This window comes from Grampus griseus (assembly GCF_964374135.1).
Source record: "Grampus griseus genome assembly, chromosome: 13".
In the NCBI taxonomy this organism is placed as follows: Eukaryota; Metazoa; Chordata; class Mammalia; order Artiodactyla; family Delphinidae; genus Grampus; species Grampus griseus.
Window position 1 is genome coordinate 69,559,506 of NC_139007.1, and position 24,735 is coordinate 69,584,240.

Consider the following 24,735-nt stretch of genomic DNA (forward strand, 5'->3'; position numbering starts at 1 on the left):
CCTCCAGAACTGTGAGGATAAAATTCCTGTTGTTTAAGCCACCCAGACTGTGGTATTTTGTTATGGCAGCCCTAGATGACTAATATTCCTAGGAATGGAATTCCTGGGTCATATGGTAACTCTATGTTTAACAATTTGCAGAACTGCCAAATTATTCACATTCAAGTCATTGTATGGATATATGTTTTCTTTTCAGTAAACACTTAGGAGTGGCATAGCTGGTAAGTGTATGTTTAACTTTTTAAGAAGTGGACAAACTGTTTTCCAAAGTGGCTATACCATTTTACATTCCCACCAGCACTATATGAGGGTTCTAATTTTCCATTTCCTTGCCCAAACTTGTCATTGTTTTGATTATAGTCATCCTAGTGGGTGTGAAATGATATTTCATTGTGTGTCTTTTTTTTTAATAGAGTTCATTTTTTTTTTAGCCATTTTAGGTTCACAGAAAAATTGAGCAGCACGTACAGTGTTCTCAGAAACCTCCCACCCATCTCCACCTACCCCCAAGTCTCCCACTATCAATATCACATATCAAAGTGGTAAATTTGTAACTTGTTACAACTGATGAACCTATTTTGTCACATCGTTATCACTCAAGGTCCATAGTTTACATTAGGGTTCACTCTTGGTGGTGTAGACTCTATACAGGTTTTGACAATAAATAGCAGCATGTATCCACCATTGTAGCCACCATACAGAATTGTTTCACTGCCCTAAAAATCCTCTGGGCTCTGCTTATTCATTCCTCTCTCCCCCTCCACCAACCTCTTCATTAGGGTTTTGATGGTTTTGATTTACATTTCCCGAGTGACTAATGCTGTTGATCATCTTTTCATGTGCTTATTGGTCACTTATCTTCCTCAGAGGGGAGATATATGTCAAAGTTTACAGACTTTCAGTTATGAGTATGTACAATATGATGACCATAGTTAATAATATTGTATACTGAAACTTGCTGAGAAAATATCTTAAGTCTTCTTACCACACATACACACAGAGTTAATTATGTGAGGTGATAGATGTGTTAATTGTCTTATTTTGGTAATCATTTCACAATGTATATGTATATCAAATCATCACATTGTATACCTTAAATATATACAATTATATTTGTCAATTATTCCTCATTAAAGCTAGAAAAAAAAAACCCCTTAAGGTTAGAATGGCTACTGTTTGTACTGACTACCTGATAATCGTATTTGAGGGCAAACATGTTTAGTGATATTATATTGTGGCAATACAAAATATACATGATGTTTTTTGAAGTAATTTTATAGAACTCTTAGGCTTCTTAAGATTTTGATGTTTTTGTTTTGAAATAAAAATATTTCTATTAAAAAATCCTTTGCCCATTTAAAAATTGGATTATTTGTCTTTTTATTGTTGGATATCAGTGCTTTTTAAGGTCCAGTTTGCCTCCAACTGAAAAGGAAAACGACCCACGATTTTGTCTAGTATAAGAGACACACTATAGTGTCTTATCCTGAATGGTAGTCTCCTCAGCAGGTTTCACTGTTTCTTTATATCTGGGGTCCGCTGTTGCCTTGTGATTTCAGGGCAGAGGCAGCACTTTTCTTGGCAGCTGGATTCATAGGAGTCCAAAAGAAACAAATAGCTTTAGGCAATTTTCAATCAATCTTAGAGAGATAATAGTGTAACAATTCGTTCCTGATATCACAAAGAACAGATTCAAACAGCACGTCTTACAATTAAATATGAAACACACAGGAATAGTGCAGTTATAGGAGAAGTGTTATCTTATTTCTCAGTGTTTATTAGCTGGTGCTCTTTAACGGACAGGACGTTTGCAGATGTTTTAGTAACCCACACAACTCTGCTCTGGTGTGGACCGTGTTTACCAGTTATTTCAACGAATTAAATTCAGCAACTATTTACTGCACACCCAAAGAGAGGCAATGCCCGTTCTACTGAATTCACTGAATTCTTTGATAAATTTTTAAAAAGAAATAGTTGTATATTTACTAACTTTTTAGAAAAGGAAATAGCAGCTCCCCTTTTTTTTTGTTATTATTCACTTGGCTAAAGAGATTCTGGAACTTAACACCACGTATTCTGGGAGAAAGAAAAATCTAAAATGGAAAATACCACAGTGCTTCATCTACAAGATTTAAAAGAGCCTTAAAGTTCACTTGTACTTAAAATCTTTCATAAACGATTTCACTATCTCCTTTGAGAACTCATTTTGTTTAAAATTTCCTTTCTCACGGATAATCAAAATCATGCTGGATGCGTCAGGCCTGTCCTCCTCTGCATTCAGTAGACTAGCTCCTCCCTGCTGACATCTTATAAGGATGAAATTCTTCACACTTTCTTTGCCTGATAGTATCGTAGCTCCCATATCCACTTACACAGATGACATGTGATTGCCATATGAATGGATGGGAATAAAGGTGTTGGTGTTGATCTGATATTAAATAAGAGGAAGCTTAATTTCTCCTTTATAAATAACCCTCCACTCTGTGTAAGTTCCAATATCTTCTTTCCACATCTTAATGGATTTCCTTGCCTATCCCTAGAACGTGTACATGCCACACCAGAGGCCACTAATGAGCCAATGATACTCATAAACTGTCCTATTTTTGGGGATGCAATCTTTATTCTTTGATGTTTAAGTCATGGCTAAACACTTTGGGGTGTGTTTTCTTAGAAACATTACGATGCTATTTAAAAGTGGTAGCATAAACCCTATCACCCATTTGTTTCCCCAAGGGTAGTGTATGAGTCGGAGTTCAACCAGAGAAACAAAACCAGGACTTATGGCAAGGTATTGGCTCATGTGACCGTGGAGGCCAGTTAGGCAAGTCCACAGGGTAGGCCATCGGGAAGGGCAGGCTGGAACTCTCAGGCATGAGCTGAAACTGCTGCCCACAGATGGAATTTCTTCTTCTGGGAAGTTTCACTTCTGCTTCGAAGGCCATTCAACTGATTAAACCAAGCCTGCCCAGGTCATCCAGAATAATCTCCCTTAAGGTCAGCTGATTATGGACTTTAATCATATCTGTAAAACACTGTCACAGCAACACACAGTGTTTGATTGGATAACTGGGATTACAGCCTAGACAAAATGCCTCATAAAACTGAGCCTCACAGGTGACAAGTATCTCTGTGGTCATAGAGCAGTCACTCTGAATATCAGTTTACTTTGTATTCATACGGAGATGGCTTTTGGTTTAAAGTCAGCTGTTATAAGCAACCTCAACCATTTAACTTTTTTTAAAACAAAGTGTAAGATGCAAAATTAAATGGAACTCCTTGTGCTACAGTCCACCAGACTTGCTGTCGCTGCGTGGGTAGACTTCTTTCTACAGTAGGCCTTTGCCTATGATCAATAAAATTGTGTATATAGCAACTTACCACAAACTTGGCTAGAAAAATTTAGCCCATTCCTTGCCTTGTTCTTGGTGAGGAGACATTGAAGATAATTTAAAAAGACTCTATTGTAGTTGTTCGCAAAATTTTTGGTCTCAGGACCTTTATGTGCATCAAAATTATTGAGGACTCTAAAGACCTTCTGTTCATATGGGTTATGTCTTTGTCAGTTTGGGCTGCTACAGGACTCTCTCCAGGGAGCTGCAGACTGTATACAATTTGGGGGGCTTATCCTCTGAAGCTCATCTGGGAAACCTCTTCCTCCCAAGGGCCCACTGACTCCAGGTTAGGACACTTGGGTGGGGGTCTGATAAGTACCCTTTTACGTGATGGTGAATAAACTGCTCTTCCAGTACCTAGACATACAGTTTTAAAACCAAGGAGGAAAAGAACAAAGAGGAAGGAAGGGAGAGAGAATTAAAAAGTAGTTTACTCAATCAAGATCTTTTTTTTTTTTTTTTTTGGGTATGCGGGCCTCTCACTGTTGTGGCCTCTCCCGTCGTGGAGCACAGGCTCCGGACGCGCAGGCTCAGCGGCCATGGCTCATGGGCCCAGCCGCTCCGCGGCATGTGGGATCTTCCCGGACCGGGGCACGAACCCATGTCCCTTGCATTGGCAGGCGGACTCTCAACCACTGCACCACCAGGGAAGCCCTCAGTAAAGATATTTATGGTGATGCTTGAAAGACCAAAGCCATTTAAGTAGGAAACGTGCTAATCTTTTGCTGTATGTATATGGAAAGATCATGAGTAAAAGTAATTCTCCCTTAAAAACAACTCACTGCATAAACTGGATGTCTACTTAATTGAGTCATCGTTAACAACTTGATAGGAAGGCGAAGTGCTATGTAACACCTTTACTTGTACTGTATCATGCTGGTAGACAATTCTCTGGGAAGCTGAATGAGTTCAGGGTAGAAGCAGTCACCTGCAGCATATAAGCAGTAATCTGATTATCAATTAAAAAGTGAAAAGCACTGAGGAAGTTTTAATTAAGCAATATTCCACAATGATGCTTTTAACAGTTTTATAGCTAGCTAATCATTTATAAACATTCTAATACAATAGAGCGAGATCAGGGACTAAAATACATTCCCTTTTAAAACACAGGTTTGCACTGAGCAAAGAAGACAATATTCTGTGACAGCCAAAGGAAAATATACTCAGTATGGTCAACAAACAGTAGTGTTTTCATTTTAGTTGATGGACATTTTTACAAACAGTCTGGAAAAAAAAAACTGGTGTAGCACTCATTTGATTGGGAAGCAGGGAAACAAAGGGGCATAAGGTGCCTTTATAATTCTGAGCTCAGAATTAGGGATGTGGCAAATATACATGAAATGGTCTTGAAAGAAAATAAGCGCAGGTCATCTCAGTAGATATACCTCAAATAAATTATTAATAAAGTGAGGAGGAAGTAGTTTCTAAGGAAATCTGGGCACAGATGTTTGCTAAGACACGGAGAGTTCAGGGATCAGAACCGTGAGACATACAAATCACGGATCTGAAAAGATCCCATGTGTTGAAAACAGGTCCTTGCTCAAAATTGCTCCTTGAATAGGCTCTATCAAGGATGTGGAACATAAGAGCAGGTTTATTAGGAGACAAAGATACCAAAGGGGTTTGGAGAGGGAGTTCTTTAAGTAAAGGCTGAAGGTATGGAATATCTGAAAGGCAGAAAGCAAAAGTTACCTAATAATTTAATAATAATAATAGTCACCCATACAAAGAATCATTACACAGATAATGGAGGTTAAATTTTATTTCTATTTTGCAAGTAAAAAGCATATGCTATAGTACAAAGGATTTGGTTTCAATATAGCAAAGTCAGTTTTAATGGACAAAATCAGTCTTGAGAGTCACTGATATTAAATAACGGAATAGGGTTAAGGGATGGTATGGGAACTTAAAAGACAAGGTATGCAGGTCTCTGAAAGCCTGACTGAAGGAATGGGAAAGCTGGAGATGCCAACTTTGGTCCCAGCCAAGTTCTCCTGCTATTTTCTGTACGTGATACTGTCTGTTATTCAACTCAGAGGCAACACCATATACCCACTGTGAGAACTGAATTCCCTTTGGGGTTATCAATTACTCACACAGCCTTCCTCTAAAGGAAGGCTTGCAAGTGGTTCATATTCAAGCCTTACGTGTGATAGTGTTTACATCACATTCACAATGTAACAGAAGTACATGGAAATTCTTGTAAATTATATAAAATATAGAGTTGATTGATCCCACTTTGAAGAAGCATCATTGAGGATTAGATTTCCTTTATCAGAGTAGACAGGTTTAAAACACATTGCTTGTACTGTACCGTTTTAATAACATTTCATTTTTATATTGATATGTCAGTTAGAAATTAAGAAATGGCATATAATTGTGGGATTTCGTTTAAATTCTAGAAAAACTGAAAGATACTTTTTATTCAGCTTAACTAAGGCTGAGGTCTTCTAGCACAGGTGAGTTTTGCATTTCTCGAAGACTATCCTGTAGTTTAATAAACATAAAGAACTAAGCACACTAAATCTTGGGAGGACTAGTAAACGAGAGCAGAAGATTTAAAAGACATCATTTCTTCCTTTGTCTACTTAACAAGGTAACTTGAGTTGATTAATCTTGCATTATTAAATTCAAATCCTAAATATTTTGACAAGTATTGTTAAGTCTGATAATTGTTTATAAAGAATTTGTGGTTATATGTTGAATTATCAATGTAGAGAGTTTTCAGTTTTTTGTTATTAATATGATATGAAAGGGACCAATCCCTAATACTGTATCACTAAAACATGGGCCATTCTACTGAGATCACATACAGAGAGAAAAGATGAAGCTGCAATAGACATAGTAAAGCTACCTGGGTTTGAAGCAAAAGACTAAGGAATTAGGTATATGCATTTCACATTGCCTATAAATAAGTCTTTTCAGTCCTAGTAAGCTCACTTCGATTCTTTAAACAGAGATGTGGCCCCAGATCCACATGCATTTCAGCTAAGGACTCGAACTACCTCATTTTTTTTTTCTCACTGGTTCATTAATAAAGCACCCATTTAAGAACAACTATTTATAAGTATAGTGATATTTCAGAGAATATAAAATGATGGAAGGAGGAAACAAAGAAGTCCTTTGCTTACAGCCAAGATGTGGGGACGAGATCTGAATTTGTTCTGAACAATCATTTGGGAGAAGTGTCACAACAGTTTTGAAGAAATAATAAATGTCTATAAAATATAGGATTCTGTGGTATAAACAATTTTGACACCTTTTGTCGAGAGACCAAAACAAACAAAAAACAATCTCCCCCCAAAAAACAAAAACAAAACAAAACAAAACCCCCAAAACCACGCAGTATGTTCTATGGATCAGAAATTAAATAAATCCCCAAATTTCAATTTACACTAAAATATTTATTTAATTGATAATATTTTACAGAAATAAATAAGAGCAGGTTTTCTCTAATACAGATAGGTATATTTATATATTTATATTTCTTTTTTTTTTACAAAATTAAAGCATATCAAATTGTTTTCCCTAAAACTGTAGCGCAGAAAGGAATACTAGGAAACAAACAAAAAGAAATACTGAAATATGTTCATCATTAAATTATAACCATGGGCCTTCCGAATCTCAACAAGGTATATGATTTAGAGAAAGAACATGAGATTTGCAGTCAGGGGACCTTGGCTCCACTGTTTACTTGCTGTGTGTCATAGGCACATTTCTCAGTATTTCTGAATCTCAGTTCGCTACCTTTCAAACAGGAATGATATTAATTATATCAACTTCACAGGACTGTTGGGCAAATTAAGCACGTGAATGTATAGGAAAGCTCTTTATAACATGTAAAGAGCTACAAAAATAATAGTTCTGTTTAATATTTCATATAAAAGAATCAATGCATATCTTCCTTCAACTGAAGAAAATAAGCACCAAAAATGTGTGTGTGTTTTCTTCAGTTGAATTATGTCACCCTATAAACCAGAATAAGAAAATGCACCTTAACTAAGCACCAAAGCCTCTAGGACAAATGTGATCCAGGGTATATTTCTATTACAGTTTTCTGGGCAACTAAGTAGGAGCTAATGAGTCCTGAGGGTCATTTAAAACTCTGAAGGCTCAAAGAAAACAAATCAAGAACATCTGTATTACATCAAACGGCTAGGATACAACAAGCTACTCCTTATTTAGCAATTTCAAAGTCCATTAATTCTTCACAGAAGAAGAAACACTACGTTATTATCACTTGCAATTATTTGCTTATGTGAATATGACATTCTCTTGCTCCAAAGATCAAATACTAGTCCTTGAGGAAAGTTCTAGTGGAATGAAATAACAAATCCTATCATAAATTTAGATATTAATGATTAAAAGTCTAGTTACACGAGAACATGGGAAAGGAAAAGAACCCAGGACATTAGTATAATAATGATAAAAAAACCCTGCCATATTATAATGATAAGAATTGAAATGATAAACATTGCAATATTTACAGATACATCAATCTTAAAACATGTAAAAACTCAGTAAGACAAATTAAAAGTAGAGAAAGCAGTTTAGATAATTTTAAGGAAAGTAAACATTAATACACTTAGAAAGGCTAAAGTTAACTGCTTACACTGATAATACTTAACATAGAATAGAAATACTTAAAGTGTGCAGTGTTTTGATTTTTAGTGGCAAGATACAGAGAAAAGAAATAATTGCCTCATATTAACTTATTGTTAGGAGTTGCATTACTCTAAAGTTACTATTTATGGAGTTACAGTCTACATCTACTCAAAGAATTAGGAGCTAACATAATTCACCATCTTTTAAAAATATCACTAATAAGATATTGGTGAATCATGTGCTAAAGATACTGAAGGCTCTTTCAAAGATGAGATCTAGTTGGTAGAGTATACCAGGTCATGTACAACGAGACTAGTTGACTTACTCTGTTATTCTAACTCTTTTTAAGACTGATCTTACCAAAAGAAAAGTACACATTACCTCTCTTAATTCCCTCAGATAGAGGTACTCTTTGGAACAAAAACAAATATTTTATTGGGAGTGTAGAATTAAAAATCTTTATAGCTATTGTGGAAACAGTATATTGGAAAGGACTCAATAACTACTAGGACACTGTACAACTGAAAAAGAAATAAATTCATTCAACTAAGAACACTGTTTACTGACATCTATTGGATTGTTTAACTTATAACTTTATTCTTTAAACTATGAAAAATTTAAAACACATTAAAGTCTGTGTACTGAATCAAGTGTACTTCATTCAAGGTCTTCAGTTTCTTTGGTAAATAGGTCTGCCAGATCAGCCACGGTCAAGACAGAGGCCTCGGAATGTTTCGCTGATGGGCTTGTGTGACTGCAGGATTTTGCAAGTGAGCAGAATCAGAAAGAAACCCCAAGGAATAAATTATTCTATTTGTCTTTATAATAATAATATAAGACATAATAGTACATAATATTATATTCTTATATAAGAACATATTTGTTCTAAGTTTTGGTAATTGAGTTATAGGAAACTCCTGGAAGAAAGTAGGCAATGGGATCATTATTACAACTTCTTAAAATTAGTGAAGATTTCTATATACCATTTTCAAACTTGGTCATAAAATGTCTTTCTCTGCACAATTAATAAAACAAAGAAACAAAACCCCGGCCAGCTAGTACTAAAGCTCTCACCTTACAACTTACCTTCTTAGTATCTGAAGTTAATTTGTTTCAAGAAAAATTCAACAGCTCTTTTAATTGCTGTTTTATTGAGGCAGCTTATATATAAGCACTGAATTCTGTGACATATGGAAACACCACTAACAAAAAGCCTTCATGTTTGAGGCAAAAAGCTCTTGTGGTAGCCTTTCTTTCCCAGACCCCCAATGAAAGAGAATTTCTGGTTTCCAATGGTTTCTTTGCTATGCAAAGTACCTCTGTGGAAACAATCCCTTCTAAGGCAATCATCTCTTCTGAGTGTATCTTCCAATCATACCTATCTCACAAGGATTCAGTTAGGTATTAGTTTATGTTTCAAAATGACTTTAAAGAAAATTAATTAGGAAATAAATGTTAGGAAGTTTTATGATTCCAAACTTAAGTTTTCAAAATTAAGGCTGTTCTGGTCTCTCTGCTTCTGTTCTGCCTTTGAAATTAATGCCACAATTACCGGCCTAGTTTTAAGTCCAGACCTTTCTACCTGCATGTGACTAACCAGTGTGATGTATCAAGCAGCACTCTAAATTTCATGTTACAGCTATCAGACTAAAGCTTTTAGGTTGGACATAAAGATAGATTTCATTTAAAAAGTAATCCAGTGGCAAAGAAATGTATGATAGTTCCTCCCTCCACCCCCTGCCCCAATACACATGGGTGATTTAAAGTATACTAGCTCTGAACTGAAGTTTCTTTAATAGTAGGACAGTTTAAGTATTTTTATATATTACAATCCCTATTAATAAACTAAGTCAAATATAGAATGCCCAAAGTACTAACTGGGAAATTTTGGAGAGGTAAAATGCCATACCATGCTTTTAAAAAGTATTTGCACTTATATCTTTTGGTTGACTAAGTGGTCATCTAGGTGAAGAAGTTCTACACACCTATACAACCTTTTATGAACAGGAAAACTTCTCCTGTCCACTTGAAGTAAACTGTTACGTACCTCCTCTCGGCGGTTTTCAGCATTGCTTGCATTCTTTCTTCTATTGTTGCTTTAATTAAGAATCTGTGTACAATAGTGGGTCTAGAAGGTACATAACAATTATAAGTTTAAAAACACCTTAAAACAAATTAGAACAAACAAACTTCATACATTATATGTTATATTCGTCAGTCAGTTGGTATCTACCGTGGCAGGGACTAAACCAGGTGCTGGCGGGGGCAATGGTCAACAGTGAATACAACAAATGATTTAATCTGAGTGAACAAGTATCTATTGAGGGGAGACACACAAAATAAGATATTTTCAGGTGCAGACAATGACATGAGGAGGGTGACACTTGACTTGAAGCATGACTGATGGGGATGAGACAGCTAGTAAGAAAAGGAGGAGTGGAAGGGGCTTCCAGGTAGAAGCAGCAGCAAATAAATGCAAAGTCCTGGGAAGAGAACGTGCTTGGCAAAAGCTTAAAATGTCTGAGGGGCAGAAAGAAGGCTAGCATGGCCACAGCATATTGTAAACCAAGGGCAGGGAGGTAAAATCACATAGGGTCTTGTAGGGCATGGCAAAAATTTGGATTCTTGCCATCAGTGGGTTTAATGCATAATTTGAATTATTCTTGGTTATACTTTAGAAGTCCTTTTGGCTGCTGTGTGGAGGATGGACTTTTAGGCAGAAAGCGGAGGCAGAGATGGCAGGTATCTGCATGACTTTCTTTTTTATCTCATTTCACATTTCTTTGTTCGGCTGTTACCTTCTTCATAAGAACCTCCATGCCTTCCTGCCCAGCCGCCTGCACTCTTAATCCTCTTTTCCTTGCTCCTAGCATAGTATATATTTCACTTATTATGTTTATTGTTTACCATTTGTCTCTCTACCAACCCCCTACAACTAGAGTTTAAGCCCTGTGAGGGCATCTCAAGTACTTAGAACAGTGCTTGGCACACAGGAGGAGCTCAATAAAATCTTACTGAATGAACTATGTGGGTATTGATGTGGGTAGACTGTTCAAGCTGGTGATGGAAAGATGAGGCACTTCTAATCTGACTGTATCTGTTTTCTCTGAATGAGGCAAGATCATCCTCAAAGGGGAGGAAGATACAGGAGACTTAAGAGAGTCTCCTCAGAAAGTAGAAAAATCTATTTACTAGGGAAGCATAGTAGGATTGTAAAACAGTGTTGAGTGGCCTTTTTAGACTTGTGGCGTTACATCTGGGATGAGTCCACTGTATGCTTTAGAAGATAATGATAAGAACTCAATGTTTAAAGATATAACACAAAACCAAAAAGCAAAAAAACCAGCGCCCTGCTCCCCCCACCCCACCGCCAAAAACCCAAACTAAACAAAAAGCAGTAACCCAATAAGACAGAAGTACGTTTCAAATGCTACTTGGTAGTAATTTAGAACAAGCTTGCATTTATTACAATTATATTATTTTGCCATATTTTGCCTGATGAACACGTCTCTTTCTTGCTTGAGGTTAAAAGTCATCATTTGCTCTCCCAGCCACTGCTTACAAAGCAGGCCACCTTTCTGAGGACGGCATACAAGACCTCGTCTCCGGCCACTCCTCTCCACATACTTTATACTCCAGCAATTTCACTTCTTAGGGTCCCTAGAAATATCATGTTATTTATTTCCTCTGTGTTTCTGCACAGGCAACTCTGGCTGTGTGAGCACGCTTTTCTAGCCCAACTTTGGAATAATTATTCCTTTAAGAGTCAATCTAATGAAGCCTTTCCTGACTCTCTAGGGCACAAGAGATCACTCCCTTCTTTTGTTACCATAGTACTTCTATTATATTTTCTCACACTCTACTATAATATGTTAAATCATGTTTCCTGTACCACATAGTGATCTCCTTGGGGAAACAAATGATGTCTTATGCAATCTGCATCTTCAGGATCTAGCATAACACCTGACATATGGTAAGTATTCAATCAATATTGATTTCATGAGTGCTTAGTATGGATGCATTTAAAAAAAAAATTCAAAGCATCTAACATCCAGGAGGTAATACATCTGAGAGACCTTATAAAGAATAATTGTCCATTCTGACATTTGAATAAAAGTAGTACATACTACATAATATCTACTATTAGGATTACTTTGCGCCTTAAGCTTAACGAATTGTCTCTTAGAGTGGACCTGAAAGGCTGTATTTTCCTAAGGGGAAGAATTTATAAAAGAGCTGTTTGTTTTCACTCATGTACGAAATATACCTTCTTTTAAATACAGGCTACTTTAGCCAATCAAAAGTCATTTCTTCTCAGAGTTATGATACATGCCTTCAACTTAGTAGTTGTTTTAAGTATTTTAAGAAGCTGTTTTGATGAAATGATCAGGGTAGTTTCTAAAGGAGGAGACAAAAATCTGGGAGAATTTGGGGTTTGCTGCTTGGAGGAGGGAGGGTTGCAAATCTCAAAATGTCTCTGGTCATCTAATAACACTTGAAAATTTAATACATAAGGAAGTAACTAAAAATGAATAGGTTATGATGAACATAAATGAAGAGTTTAAATGCTGATCTGTATCTTAGAAACTGGAGCAAATATTACTGATGTTAACTTTAGCCCTTACTTTGTTTGTCCAATCCGGTGCACCCTTCCTATGGCCTGAAGCTCATGGGCAGGGTTCAATATGGGCTCCACCAAGAGAACATGAGTTGCTTCGATGATAGTTAATCCATTAGAACCTGTGTGCAGGGGCAGCAGCAAAATATTGATTTGGGGATCATGTTTAAATGCTGAAAGGTTCTCCTAAAAAAGAAAGGTACGTTTAAATTTTAGCTGGATAGTTAAAAATAAGAGCAGTATATTATAGGTAGCTCATGTTAAAATGCCTAACGGTACCCAGGTCATTGTGAAATGTAGTGACTAAGAAAATTAAATGTAAAATTACCAATTTTAGAAAACATAAACTTATTGCTTGACTTTATGAAAAAAAGTGTCACATAACCTCTCTTGTTCTTTATGATATATAATGGAATCACAAGATACATGTATGTGATGTATGCAAATTAAACTATATGAGCTTAGAGGAAAAAAAGTGAGAAAGAATGCAAGAATGAGTGTGAGGTAAGAGACATGAATCTACTAAATTTACTCTTGGTGGTTTTTTTGGTGTTTGTCACTTAGGTGTGCACCTGTCATTGTGCTGAGTGTGATGTAAGCATAGTTTAACCATACGCAGTTTGCCTAATGCAGTGACTTTAGAGCTTAATCCCAGGGGCAATGAGGCCTCTGTCCATTCAAAAGGTGCGTCATAGGCCATCTCTTCCTATATTAAAGAAACAGACCTCAAATCAGAAGATCTTTAAATATGGTTTGCTATGGGTATAACTGAATAGATGGAAAATAAATGCAATTTCTTTACTTTGCCTTTAAATGTTAATTTTATAGTTAATCAAGAACTCAAACCATGTTTTTGTGGTTTATACGACACAAGACAATAAATGCAAGTAAGCTAGTTAAGAGCAGTTTCAATTTGCAACTGAATCCACTCCAAAAAAACATAAGTAAAGTCTTTTGACATACCTGAAATGTCTTAACACGACTGATCTGTGCAAATTCCATGTTGTTATCAGTGAGAGCTTTTGAAATAATGTCTAATACATCTTGCCACTAAGAACACATAAAATAATAGGAAAATAAATATTTACAAACAGCTTTCATATAACAAAAATTTGAAAAGTGACTAAACCAAAATATCCTTTATACCTCAGAATTAAGTAAACAAAACCAAAATCTTCAAGTATAATACCATTAATATATTTTGTTCTATCCTGAAAGATTTTTTTGTATCAAATGCTGGTTAAAGATAGGGTAAAAAAAATGAGCGTCTTCAGTAAATGAATTATGATAAACATAAACAACAGAAAACAAATTACAGAGTGCTTAATGGATGTGGTTAGTTATCTCCCAAAAATGAAAACTAGAAGCTTTACTCAATACCTTTTATTCAATAGGTTATTTTAATTTTCTTTGCCTTAACCAAGTTCATCCATGAAATGACTTTCAAGGTTAGAGATTCCAATTTAAAAATAATATAAGAAAATCCCTAAGTAAGATTAATATAAAAACATGAAATGTAGCTATAGGAATTGCCTTGTGAAGCATCACCAAATTTCTCTAAAAATAATTCTATCCAATGGACACAGAAAAAAAATCTAACATGGAGAAATCTATCAGTAATTCTAAATCTCAATTACATTTTGGCAAACATTAACAATTATTTCTCAGATAAAAACTGATTTGAAACAGAAAGCCACTCCGAGTTAACAATGAGGATGAAAATGTTGATTGTACCGTTGAGAAAACAAGTGCTTTAGCCCCTGGATCTCTCAGCTGGATTCTCATCAGAGTTCTGACCACAGCTTCCACTTTTGTAGAATGGCTGCCCTTTGAACACAAAGAAGAAAACACATTATTACCAAATAAAATCCAGTTAACAGTGGAAGGAAAACTAACATAAAACACTTATTATCAAAACTATATGATAGGAACGCATGTGTTCATCCTTTTTCATTTTGTATCTGCTGGAAATTTCCTTTAGCCTCAAACTGTACAAGATACGGATTTATACCCTGAGAGATATAAAAACGCACACCAGAAAGTCATACAGTGATATGATCCTAAGATAAGATTTTTTAGTTAAGTGGCTGGGTTTTGTAGTTACAAAATTTTGTTACTTTAGATAAGCAGAATTTATATTAAAAACACTCTTCATTTCAGATATTATGGCATTGAAAATGTTCAGAATATAATGAATCAAAACTCCAAAGTAAGCAAATAGTAAAGAATCTAACCTACAAAGAATCCTTTCTTACAAGGGCACGACAATGACAGAGATACAAATGACGTCCACTTGGACGGAAGCAGATTTATACAAAGCTAGATAAACACTGAAAGAGTGCTTTTTGTATTTTTCCATGACCATTTCCAGGATAAGAGTATGAAAATGAGAAAAAGTGAAGAAATAAGAAAATGAAGAAATAAGGCAAGTGCTTTTGCAGCCTTCATTGAGAAAGTCTTCCTCCTGGAATGGTCTGGGAGATGGTACAACAGGGAGATCAAGGGCATGAGATTTTGAGTGAGATAAATCGAAATTCAACTGCCAGTAAAAAATTAAAAAATTCTCGTATTAAAATCCTGGATCTACATTTATTTCTCTGGATATGCAGACTTTCAATTATACTTGCAAGGTTAAAAAGTATAAGGGACCTACTTCAATCTAAAAATTATCTTAAATAAGAGCAAAATTATCTCAAATAAGAGAAAACAGGAAATTAGCATAATGTGATCATTTAGTAGTTTAGACAGAAACATTAAATATGAGCACAACAATGACAGAGATTATCCTACAAGGGGGGCAGATCTAACCAAAAAGAAGTAAAAATATTCCCATACTACTCTTCTCCTCAAATCACACCCCCTTACTACTTTTACACAAAGAGACACTCAAAGGTAGAAATATAAACAAAACAAGGAAAAAGGCTTTACTAATTTTAAAGTTACCAACAAAGAATTATGGGAGAAATTAAAAAATTCTCGTATTAAAATCCTGGATCTACATTTATTTCTCTGGATATGCAGACTTTCAATTATACTTGCAAGGTTAAAAAGTATAAGGGACCTACTTCAATCTAAAAATTATCTTAAATAAGAGCAAAATTATCTCAAATAAGAGAAAACAGGAAATTAGCATAATGTGATCATTTAGTAGTTTAGACAGAAACTTCCATGTTCCTTGCAAGGTCTCATTTTCAAAGATATCTTCAAGTGAAATACCAGGATAACTATGAATGCTTCTATCAATTAAGCTGCTTCTTACAAAAATTTCAAAAGAAAACAGAATAGTCTTTTATAAGCAACATTCCAAACCGGAGTACTAACTCTATGAAGGAAAAGACTAGAATATTCTCTTTTATCAAAATTTGGCCAATTCAGTGGTAGCTCTCAGTGATCCCTTCCAAATGCTACAATTCTGAACCATTTGGTCCCAGTCCAGTTACTTCCTACTATGAAAGAAGAACAATAAGGAAGTCTGGAAATCCAAAGCTCTGCTTGGCAGAAAGCTACATGGGGAGTGAGACGGCCTTAATACCCTTTTCTTCCAGATGGACAGAAAGTGGCTATTGAGAATGAGAAAACTGAAGAAAGAAGAGGGTGGCTCATATATATCGGTGTTCCTTGGTTTGAGCAAGCATGCCTTACACAATTTTTGAAAACAAAGCCAAAATGCATAATCCTTATGTTAGACCAATGTGTTAAAGCAGTTTCTCCCAAAGATTTCACATTTTAGACTACTTGAAGACATTTAAATTATCATAAATTATCATTACAAATGTTGCTTCAAGTTACAAGATGCTGTGTTGAAAATACACTGCCTTTGTGAGTCTATTTTAATAAAAATTCATAACATGTTGCTAAATGAAAAGTTAATGCCCTAGACAGTGAAGGATTACCAATCTAAAACGCATTACTGATCTTTCTAAAAAGGAAGGCAGTACAATGTAGGAGAAAAACTGAATAGAAGTTAAATAAGGATCTGGTTTCTGTCCTATTTGCTACATACAGCACAAACACTTTTTGGATAACTTCTTTTTTGGCCGCCCACACGGCATGTGGGATCTTAGTTCCCTGACCAGGGATCCAACTCATCCAACCCGTGCCCCCTGCAGTGGAAGCATGGAGTCTTAACCACTGGACTGCCAGGAAAGTCCTTGGATAACTTATTAAAAACTACAAAAAAGCAATGTATGTTCATTGGACAACTAAGTTAATAGAAGTTTAGGATTAAAAAATTTAAGTCTATTATTTTATGCCTTACTCTCTCTAAACACCACTAAGAATTTGGCATTTATTCTGTTAGACCTTCTTGTGCATTTTAGAAGCCTCTATAAAAATGCACACACACCCCAGAAATATTTTTAAATGTGTTTTATAACATGGCCTTTATATTTAACATTGTATCTTGGCAATCTTAACCATGTAGGACCTTTATATATACCTCACCTCAATGGCTGCACAATATTTAGGATACAACAATTTATTAAATATTTGTTTATTAATATATATTTAGGTTGATTTCATTCTTTTTTGTTCTTACAAACAATACTTCAGTGACTATGCTTATACTTATACCCTTGGGTACCTGTGTACATATTTTTGTTGGAAAGGCATATAATGTGGAACTGTTGGTCAAAAGTTAAAGAAAAACTGGTTTGTAGGACCTCTCATATACTGTACATGTTAAATTTATGTTGTAAATATTTTCCTAACTTCCTATATGTAGTTCACATTTAATTGTATTAAATGCAGTAATGTAAGCAAAAGTGCTATATTATATTAGCTTTGGTAACTCACAAATGCTTGATGAATGATATGTGGATTTAAAAACTAAGTATTCTTTTTTTTAAAATTTATTTATTTATTTATTCATTTATTTTTGGCTGCTTTGGGTCTTCATTGCTGTGCGCTGGCTTTCTATAGTTGCAGCGAGCCGGGGGCTACTCTTCGTTGCTCTGCATCATGTGGGATCTTCCCGGACCAGGGCTCGAACCCGTGTCCCCTGCATTGGCAGGCAGATTCTCAACCACCGCGCCACCAGGGAAGCCCAAAACTAAGTATTCTTTGACTTTACTACTTTATTAGACTTTTCTGTATTTGTTTGACATTTAAATTTGTCTTTCATAAGGGAAAGATGAGAGATTTTATTTAGAGAAGAATAGCTTTTTCCTCAATTAATTGCCCTGCCATGATTCCATCTAGTATGATTTCATATGATATTATATCATATCTCAGAGTACAGTATATTCCTGTCATTTATCAGTTGATATTTGTTTGAAAACAAGGACCAAATGGCATTTACTTTTATATCACCTAGAGCCTAGCACGGTCCTTTGTAAATAGTATATACTCAACCAGTTTACTTAATGTAAAAATTTTTAATATGTATGTTTAGGCTTCTCAATCCCAAACATACCTGAGTAAAACAATGAATAAACAAAATAAAAATAAAAGCGGGTTAGAATACAATTAAAAACTCTCAACATATTTTTTTGGTCATTCAGAATGATTAACAACAGGCAAATCAAATCTTGCAATTAATCTCTTTTATAATTGAGATTATAAAATTACAAAAGCTAGAGAGACTCAGACAAGAGCAGGCTTGAAAGATGAGCAGATTTAATCTAACACAAAGCAGACCTGAGGTGGTTTTTGGATTAGTACTGTGTAATGAAGTCACTGGAACTGGTCTAAAAAGAAGCTACCAGTTGGAGGGTGGTGCTATCTCATTCTGGTCTATCAACACTCATTTTTTCCCTACCTACCAGCAGTGATAGGAGAGGTTAATAAAGTCAGCAAACCCTGTGGACTTTTATTTCCAATCTTTAGAATCAGAGATATCTACCACATTAGGCCTTTATTCTTAACTTTTTTCTCTCTCTTCTGCTTGTGTTTTTACACTTCCAAGTGAAAAGCAAAAGTCCCCAAATAATACTGAAAAGACCACGGTTGGTCTAAGAGCAGAGTAATAAAAGGGATCAAAGGGATCAAACCCTCTAGCATTTCAGGTGAGTTCACGATTCAAATCATTCAACAAAAACTTTCTGTGCACATAAATGACAAGAACTACACTAGGCACTGAATATACAATGATGAAAAGATACTCCCTTATTCTCAAATACACACAGTCTAATGCATGTTACAGAATATGGAGAAAAGCAAAGGATGGTTTTATACTGCTGGGCTGGCCTGGAAGCGACTTAAGTGAATGCTTTATTATACCATCTTAATAAGCATTATGCACATTCTACTGTTCCTTTTAATGTTTCTTTCTATCTCAAATACATAAATGAACTTTGGCTCAGATCTGTCAGTTTCTGAGACGACTACTCAATGTGGTCACTGCTACAGAAAAGAAATATTCACTTTGTTAAAAAGATTAAAACAGGAAGGAGATGGGTTATATCTATATAGGAGAGGATCACAGAAAAAGCAAAAGAGATATGGATGAGGAAAACAGAGATATCAATCCATCCCTGTGCAAGGTGTTAACAGAGTATGAATATTCTCAAGACAGGTACACTGGCAGCCTTAATCCAACCCAGTTTATGTTTTAGCTCTATCAGCAAACACACAGATGCAAAGTTAGGGTGGAATTAGGGAGGGGGGGGTGCATGGAAGAGAAATCCCCCCAAACTGCTAGATCATTTCATAATATATTAGGCTGACAGAGTTGGATTTAATTATAAGCAGCTCTGCCCTCTTCTGAAGTTCCTGTCCCTTTCCTCATTTCTATCCTTTCTTGGTAGTCTCTTCAGTTTTTCCACATGTATATCTACCAACCCTACTCTATGATTAATGCTTGGTTTTTCTTCATGTTTCTGAAACATCAAAGACCAAGGCCCAGCTTTGGAATGAAGACCCATCATCTGTCCTCTGCCCGCCCCTGACTGTATCTTTGTGGCTGTTCTCTCTGAGGCACTAGTTCTCTCTAAGGCCAACTAGGGAACTATGAAAGGAGACATATAAAGTGCTACCACTCAGAACAAGTTAGTGCCTCTCCTGATCTTCCTCTCATGAGGTAAGTAGCCAAGAGCATTATAACACTTAACACTGAAGGAAAAGGATGGAATTCTCCTTCTTTACAACAAAAGAATCTTACAAAATGTTCTTTATGAAGATCTTTGCTCCCTTGCTTGTAATTTAATGAATAAAACCAAACTAGACCTCAAAGCTACACATATAGGTCTTTCCCTTTCTGGAAAATTAAGTACAAAGTTAAAAGCTCCAGACCATTCAGGCAGTCAAGGCAATGAAAAATCAGTAGAGATCCATTAGCAATAAAGACCAACAAAGAATTTCTCATGAAATCTGGCCTAGAGGTTGTCTAATAGCATAACTAGAAATCAGAAATGTCTCGTAGCCTCTTATCTGCGCTAAATAGGTGCAACTAACTTATTTTTATCATAGAGTTAAACTTGATTGGAATAAGCAGCTACACATTTCCAGGCTCTTGTTAAAATCTGAGAACCTAAACTTTGAGTTAAAAGCTGTTAAATGTGTTAAAAGGATGGAAAATTCAGTTTTGTTTCTATTGTATACTCAGGAGATGCAGAATTCTAAGGAAGCAATCAAGTAGTATTTGATTTAGACTCTGATCAACCCCTCTCCTCCAAAATAGGTCTAAATATTTTACCAATGCATCTTAGAGTGAGGTACTGCTTTTTTCTCTGGTCTTGTTATTGGGGAAAGAGGAGGGAACAACAGGAAAAATCCATGAGTATAGCATAGAAGACATACTGTAGCTGGCTTCACCCTATTCCCTTCACATCTATTTTCTATCTGTTGAGACTCCTTATTTAGGGAAGGAAGGAAAGGAAGGAGAACAGTTAGGACACCTCCCAACTGTAGCAGCAAAGCACTACTTCTACTTGATGTATATAAATAAAAGAAAAATAGTGCTCTCTATGACTGGAAAGTTATTGTTGAAAACTGGGGACTCTGAAGCAGGGCTTGGCAATCCATGACTGTGAACCAACGGTTTGTTACCCATTATATTGCTTCTTCACCAGTCTAGTCCTTCTTCCTTTGGCCCCTTTTATTTTCTCTGTTTGTCTAATCTGTCCACATTGCTCTCCCACTCCTTTTCCTTTGTAATATATATGGATTCTCATGGTCATGCTCAGCTCCAATGGCAGAATTAAGGGCTAAAGTGGCCACTGTGTTCTGAAGAACATCAGAAAAAAGTCAACACAATGGAGACGATGAATGTACTGAGTCGTATTTTTCATCAAACATCAGAGAGAATATTCATGTTTATAGGCTACTTTATGTCAATAGGCAGACTAAATCTTTAGGGATTTTATAGATAATATATATTTATATATTATCTTTAATGTATCTTTATAATATATTAATATATGATATATTAGTATATATGTTTATATATTATGTATATTCCATACATAATCCATACATACACACTAATATACATAAAACATGTCAAATAATGTCTTACAGTATGGGGGTTGCCAGTCACTTATGACTCTAAAGTGAAGGCAGAATGAAGTCATTTTCAGAAGTGTAAAAACTCTGATTTTCTGTTCACATGCTTATCATGTTAAAATTTCTTGATGCAGTAGATCACAGCGAAAAAAGAATTGTAGAATGAGAATTACATGAATAATGGTGCCAGATAAGGCTGACACAGAAATGAAGGAAGCTAGCTAAAAAAATGAGAACTTCTACTACACTGGGGTACTCAGAAGATTCTTCCTTGAAAAGCGAAGTTTAAATGAGAGGATTAGGATTACATTCCTTTCTGCATGACTTCAATCACTCTGCTTGGTTCACTAATGAAAAGTATTTATATTACAATATTGTACACACCATTTACTGATTTGTTTTTAGATATGGAAGTCACATCTACAATTAGATAACAAAACATAACAGTATAAACATTATAATGTAAAAATGATACTATAACAAAAATTAGAATGTGGAAGGGAAAAGAAAGAATGAAGGAAGAAGAGATGCACAAATTTCCTCCTATTTTGACGTGAGGACTATTAGCAGATACTGTCTACAGCTAGTACTTCAAGAAACAAAATTTATGTATATTACTGAAAGTCATAACTAAAAATAGAAACTGGCAATAGAAATAGGCAAAGAAGGAAGAATGGAGAACATTACTTTTCACTGTATGCCGTTTGTTTTATTCTGAATTTATGTTTATGCTTTTGTGCAAATTACTTCTACTGAAAAATAATATTACACTTTTTGTTTACCCTGATTTCTTACAGATGAATAAGGGTTTTAGGGGAATGGGTGGGAGGCTTGTAATTCTGGGACCTTTTAAGCTTACTACATTAGTGATACAATTGGGACTGTGTTTATCACAAGTGAACTGGTGTTCTGAATTATGCCATTACCCTAGTGCTGCATGCTATTGTACCTGCAGTACCTCTCACTGCTCTAGGGTCAAATGGATGCCTAACCTGTGCTAGCTGCCCCGGATAAGAAGTTCCAGCCTTGTCAGAAATGGGACAATCACATCTGAAACAGAGCAGGGATAACATTTAAATCTTCCAGTTATTACTTGTATTGGCTTTTTGCAATCTTTTAAACCTACTACAAGAATCAAAGATCCTGAGATTAGAGATTTTTTTGAAGATTCATTTAACTGAAGAACATCACTTTAAAAAAGACAAATTTACACAATTTAGCTCCGCCTCCCCCCCACAAAAGAACTATGATCTCTAATCAGTTGTATGACAGATCATAGATTTTTCTTTAGGTTTCCTTGCTGATTTGTAACTTAATCTGTTTCCTATTGTTTAGTATAGAAGAAGTCATTTCCTGTCTTAGTACTTTCTGACTTTCATTACTTTTATTCTGGACTTTTCCTTTTGACGCAGAGCTAACTCTTTCAATTTGCCTGTGCTGTCCATAGTAGTTCCTGCTGAGTAAGATCAGTTAGCATTGTTTTATTTCTGTCTGCACCTGTTCACCACGCTAAAAATCCATGTTGATAGTGACAGATACAATTTAGTGCAGTTACACAGCTTGTATGATTGATCTCAAAAAGTAGGAATACTTTTCAAGCATATGCCTGGGTTAGGTTCTTCACATGTTACTTGAATAAAGTTCAATGGAAACTCCATCCAGGCAGCCTATGTGGGAAATTTTACAAGTGCACTTAGCCACAAAAAAATTATCCTGTTCTTTAAAATACTTTAATGATTATTTCAAAGGGATAAAGTTAGCAACTGCAAAAAAGTTAAAAATTTTATTTGGAGCCAAAGGTTTTTGGGGATTATATGTAAATACTAATCAGTGGTTTACTTGTCCATCCATCCATCCAGCCAGCCATCCGTCCATCCATCCACTGAGTACCTCTTACATGCCAGGCATTGTTCTAGATACTAGGGATACAGTAGCGAATGAAACAAAAGTCCTCACCTCATGAATAATGTCTTTTCCACATTTTAATGGAGTTTATACTCCACACAGTAAAAGTGTTCATAAAAATAACTTATAGTTTATATCTTAGAAGTCTTTACTGTATGTTCAATTTATTGCAAGCTATTGCTAACTTCAACATGAGACTCACTAACAGTTCAAGAGCTAACTTGGCTGGTGAATAGAAATGGTTTTTTGCAATTATATTTATTCATGACATTTTCTAACAAAAACACTTAACTGTGTTATAAATTTACCAGTTAATATTCATGTATTAATATTACACTATACATTAATATTATATTATATATAATATTAATTTACCAGTTAGTATTATAAGATAATATCACATATCTCATATGAAAATATTTAGATAAGCATATTTACCAAATTATTTTATGTCAATTTTAAACTCAGTCATAATTTTATAGTTTTATTCCACCCAGATATTTTAATTGTATTTAGAAAGTACAAGACAGACTTCACAAGTCACCTTTGAATCAACTCAACAAAAGGTCAAAAAGAAAAAAAAAAAAGAAAAAGAAAAGAGAAAAACAGAAAGGAAACAACAGGATTCTACACATAGTAGAATATGACCCATGGTATTACTAGGTTTCTCTGAGAGTTCTAATGTAGAAATACAGTATTTTTTTCCCTCTACAAAAAGACTGTATAAAACATCTCTACTAGCAATAGATTTGCTTGTTAAAAATGTAGTTTCCTGGACCAGATCCGAGATCTAACGAGTTAAAATTTATGGGAATGGAGCCTGAAAAAATTCTTTATTTTAAAAAGCAGACCACTTGATTATTAGACACTCAAAAGTGTGAGAAGATGAAGCACTGTGGTGTGTGTGGGACAGGTGGGAAGGCTTTGCTATGGCTATATCCATGTATTTTCTCCTGGACAGAAACTTATGACATAAGAATCGTGTCCATTATGGGGTCACGGTTTCCACTGACAAAAATGCTTTGTATGAAACCTAGCCAAACTGCGGACACGGGGAACAGGCCACGTGGGGCATATGTTCTGCCAGGAGGCCTACTTCACCCTCTAAAATGCCTGGCAGCTGTCAGAACTTGCAGGGGGAATTTTGTTTACTTTGTGAAATGCCCAGTAGGTTCCAAGGGTCATTCAGGAATACTGTCACACTGCTGTTAGGGTAGCTAGAGTCTTTAACTTAAATGCATCCACTAATTCACTAATGAACATTTTACTCATTTTATTTATATGGTCAGTCAATAGGATTCCTTACATTGTGAAATACCAGTAGAAAAAAATGTCTTATATTATTTAATTCTATTTTTATGTTCTCCAAATATCTTTTGTCTGAGATCAGCTATATGATTAAGCACCATGTATGATATTACACTGTTTGCTATGTCCGAGAGCCTTGACATGAATGCTTAGAGTAAAATAAACATTTCAGATAAAAACTTTAATGAAATGAAAAATTAATTCTCAGGAGTGTTTAATAAAAATCAGGGATTGGATAACCAACAATAAAAAAGAACCCCTAAGTTTAGGAATAGTATGAACTAATATTTATAAAATTTCAAAATAATGCTTTCATTATTCATATAGAGTCATCTTTATATCCCTCAACTCCAAGACAGATGATGTGACCATTTAGTGGGGTAGTTTCAGATGGTCAGAGTACAGTGAGAGTCTGAGAAAACGATAAGCACATGCTTTAAGGAGAAGGTGGCAGAAATGTGACAG

General features: G+C 35.3%; 1 protein-coding gene across 1 annotated transcript in view; it reads right to left on the reverse strand.

The window, feature by feature from the left end:
- Positions 1-6,775: 6,775 nt before the first annotated feature.
- The window catches only part of SHPRH (SNF2 histone linker PHD RING helicase), an 81,287-nt gene continuing 63,327 nt past the window's right edge, over positions 6,776-24,735 (reverse strand). The window contains exons 26-30 of the mRNA XM_082669071.1: positions 14,350-14,442; positions 13,579-13,665; positions 12,623-12,801; positions 10,045-10,125; positions 6,776-8,751 (exon numbers count right to left, since the gene is read on the reverse strand). Coding sequence (XP_082525197.1) covers positions 8,655-8,751; positions 10,045-10,125; positions 12,623-12,801; positions 13,579-13,665; positions 14,350-14,442 — 537 coding nt within the window. The 3' untranslated portion in view covers positions 6,776-8,654. The remainder of the gene's footprint in view (positions 8,752-10,044; positions 10,126-12,622; positions 12,802-13,578; positions 13,666-14,349; positions 14,443-24,735) is intronic.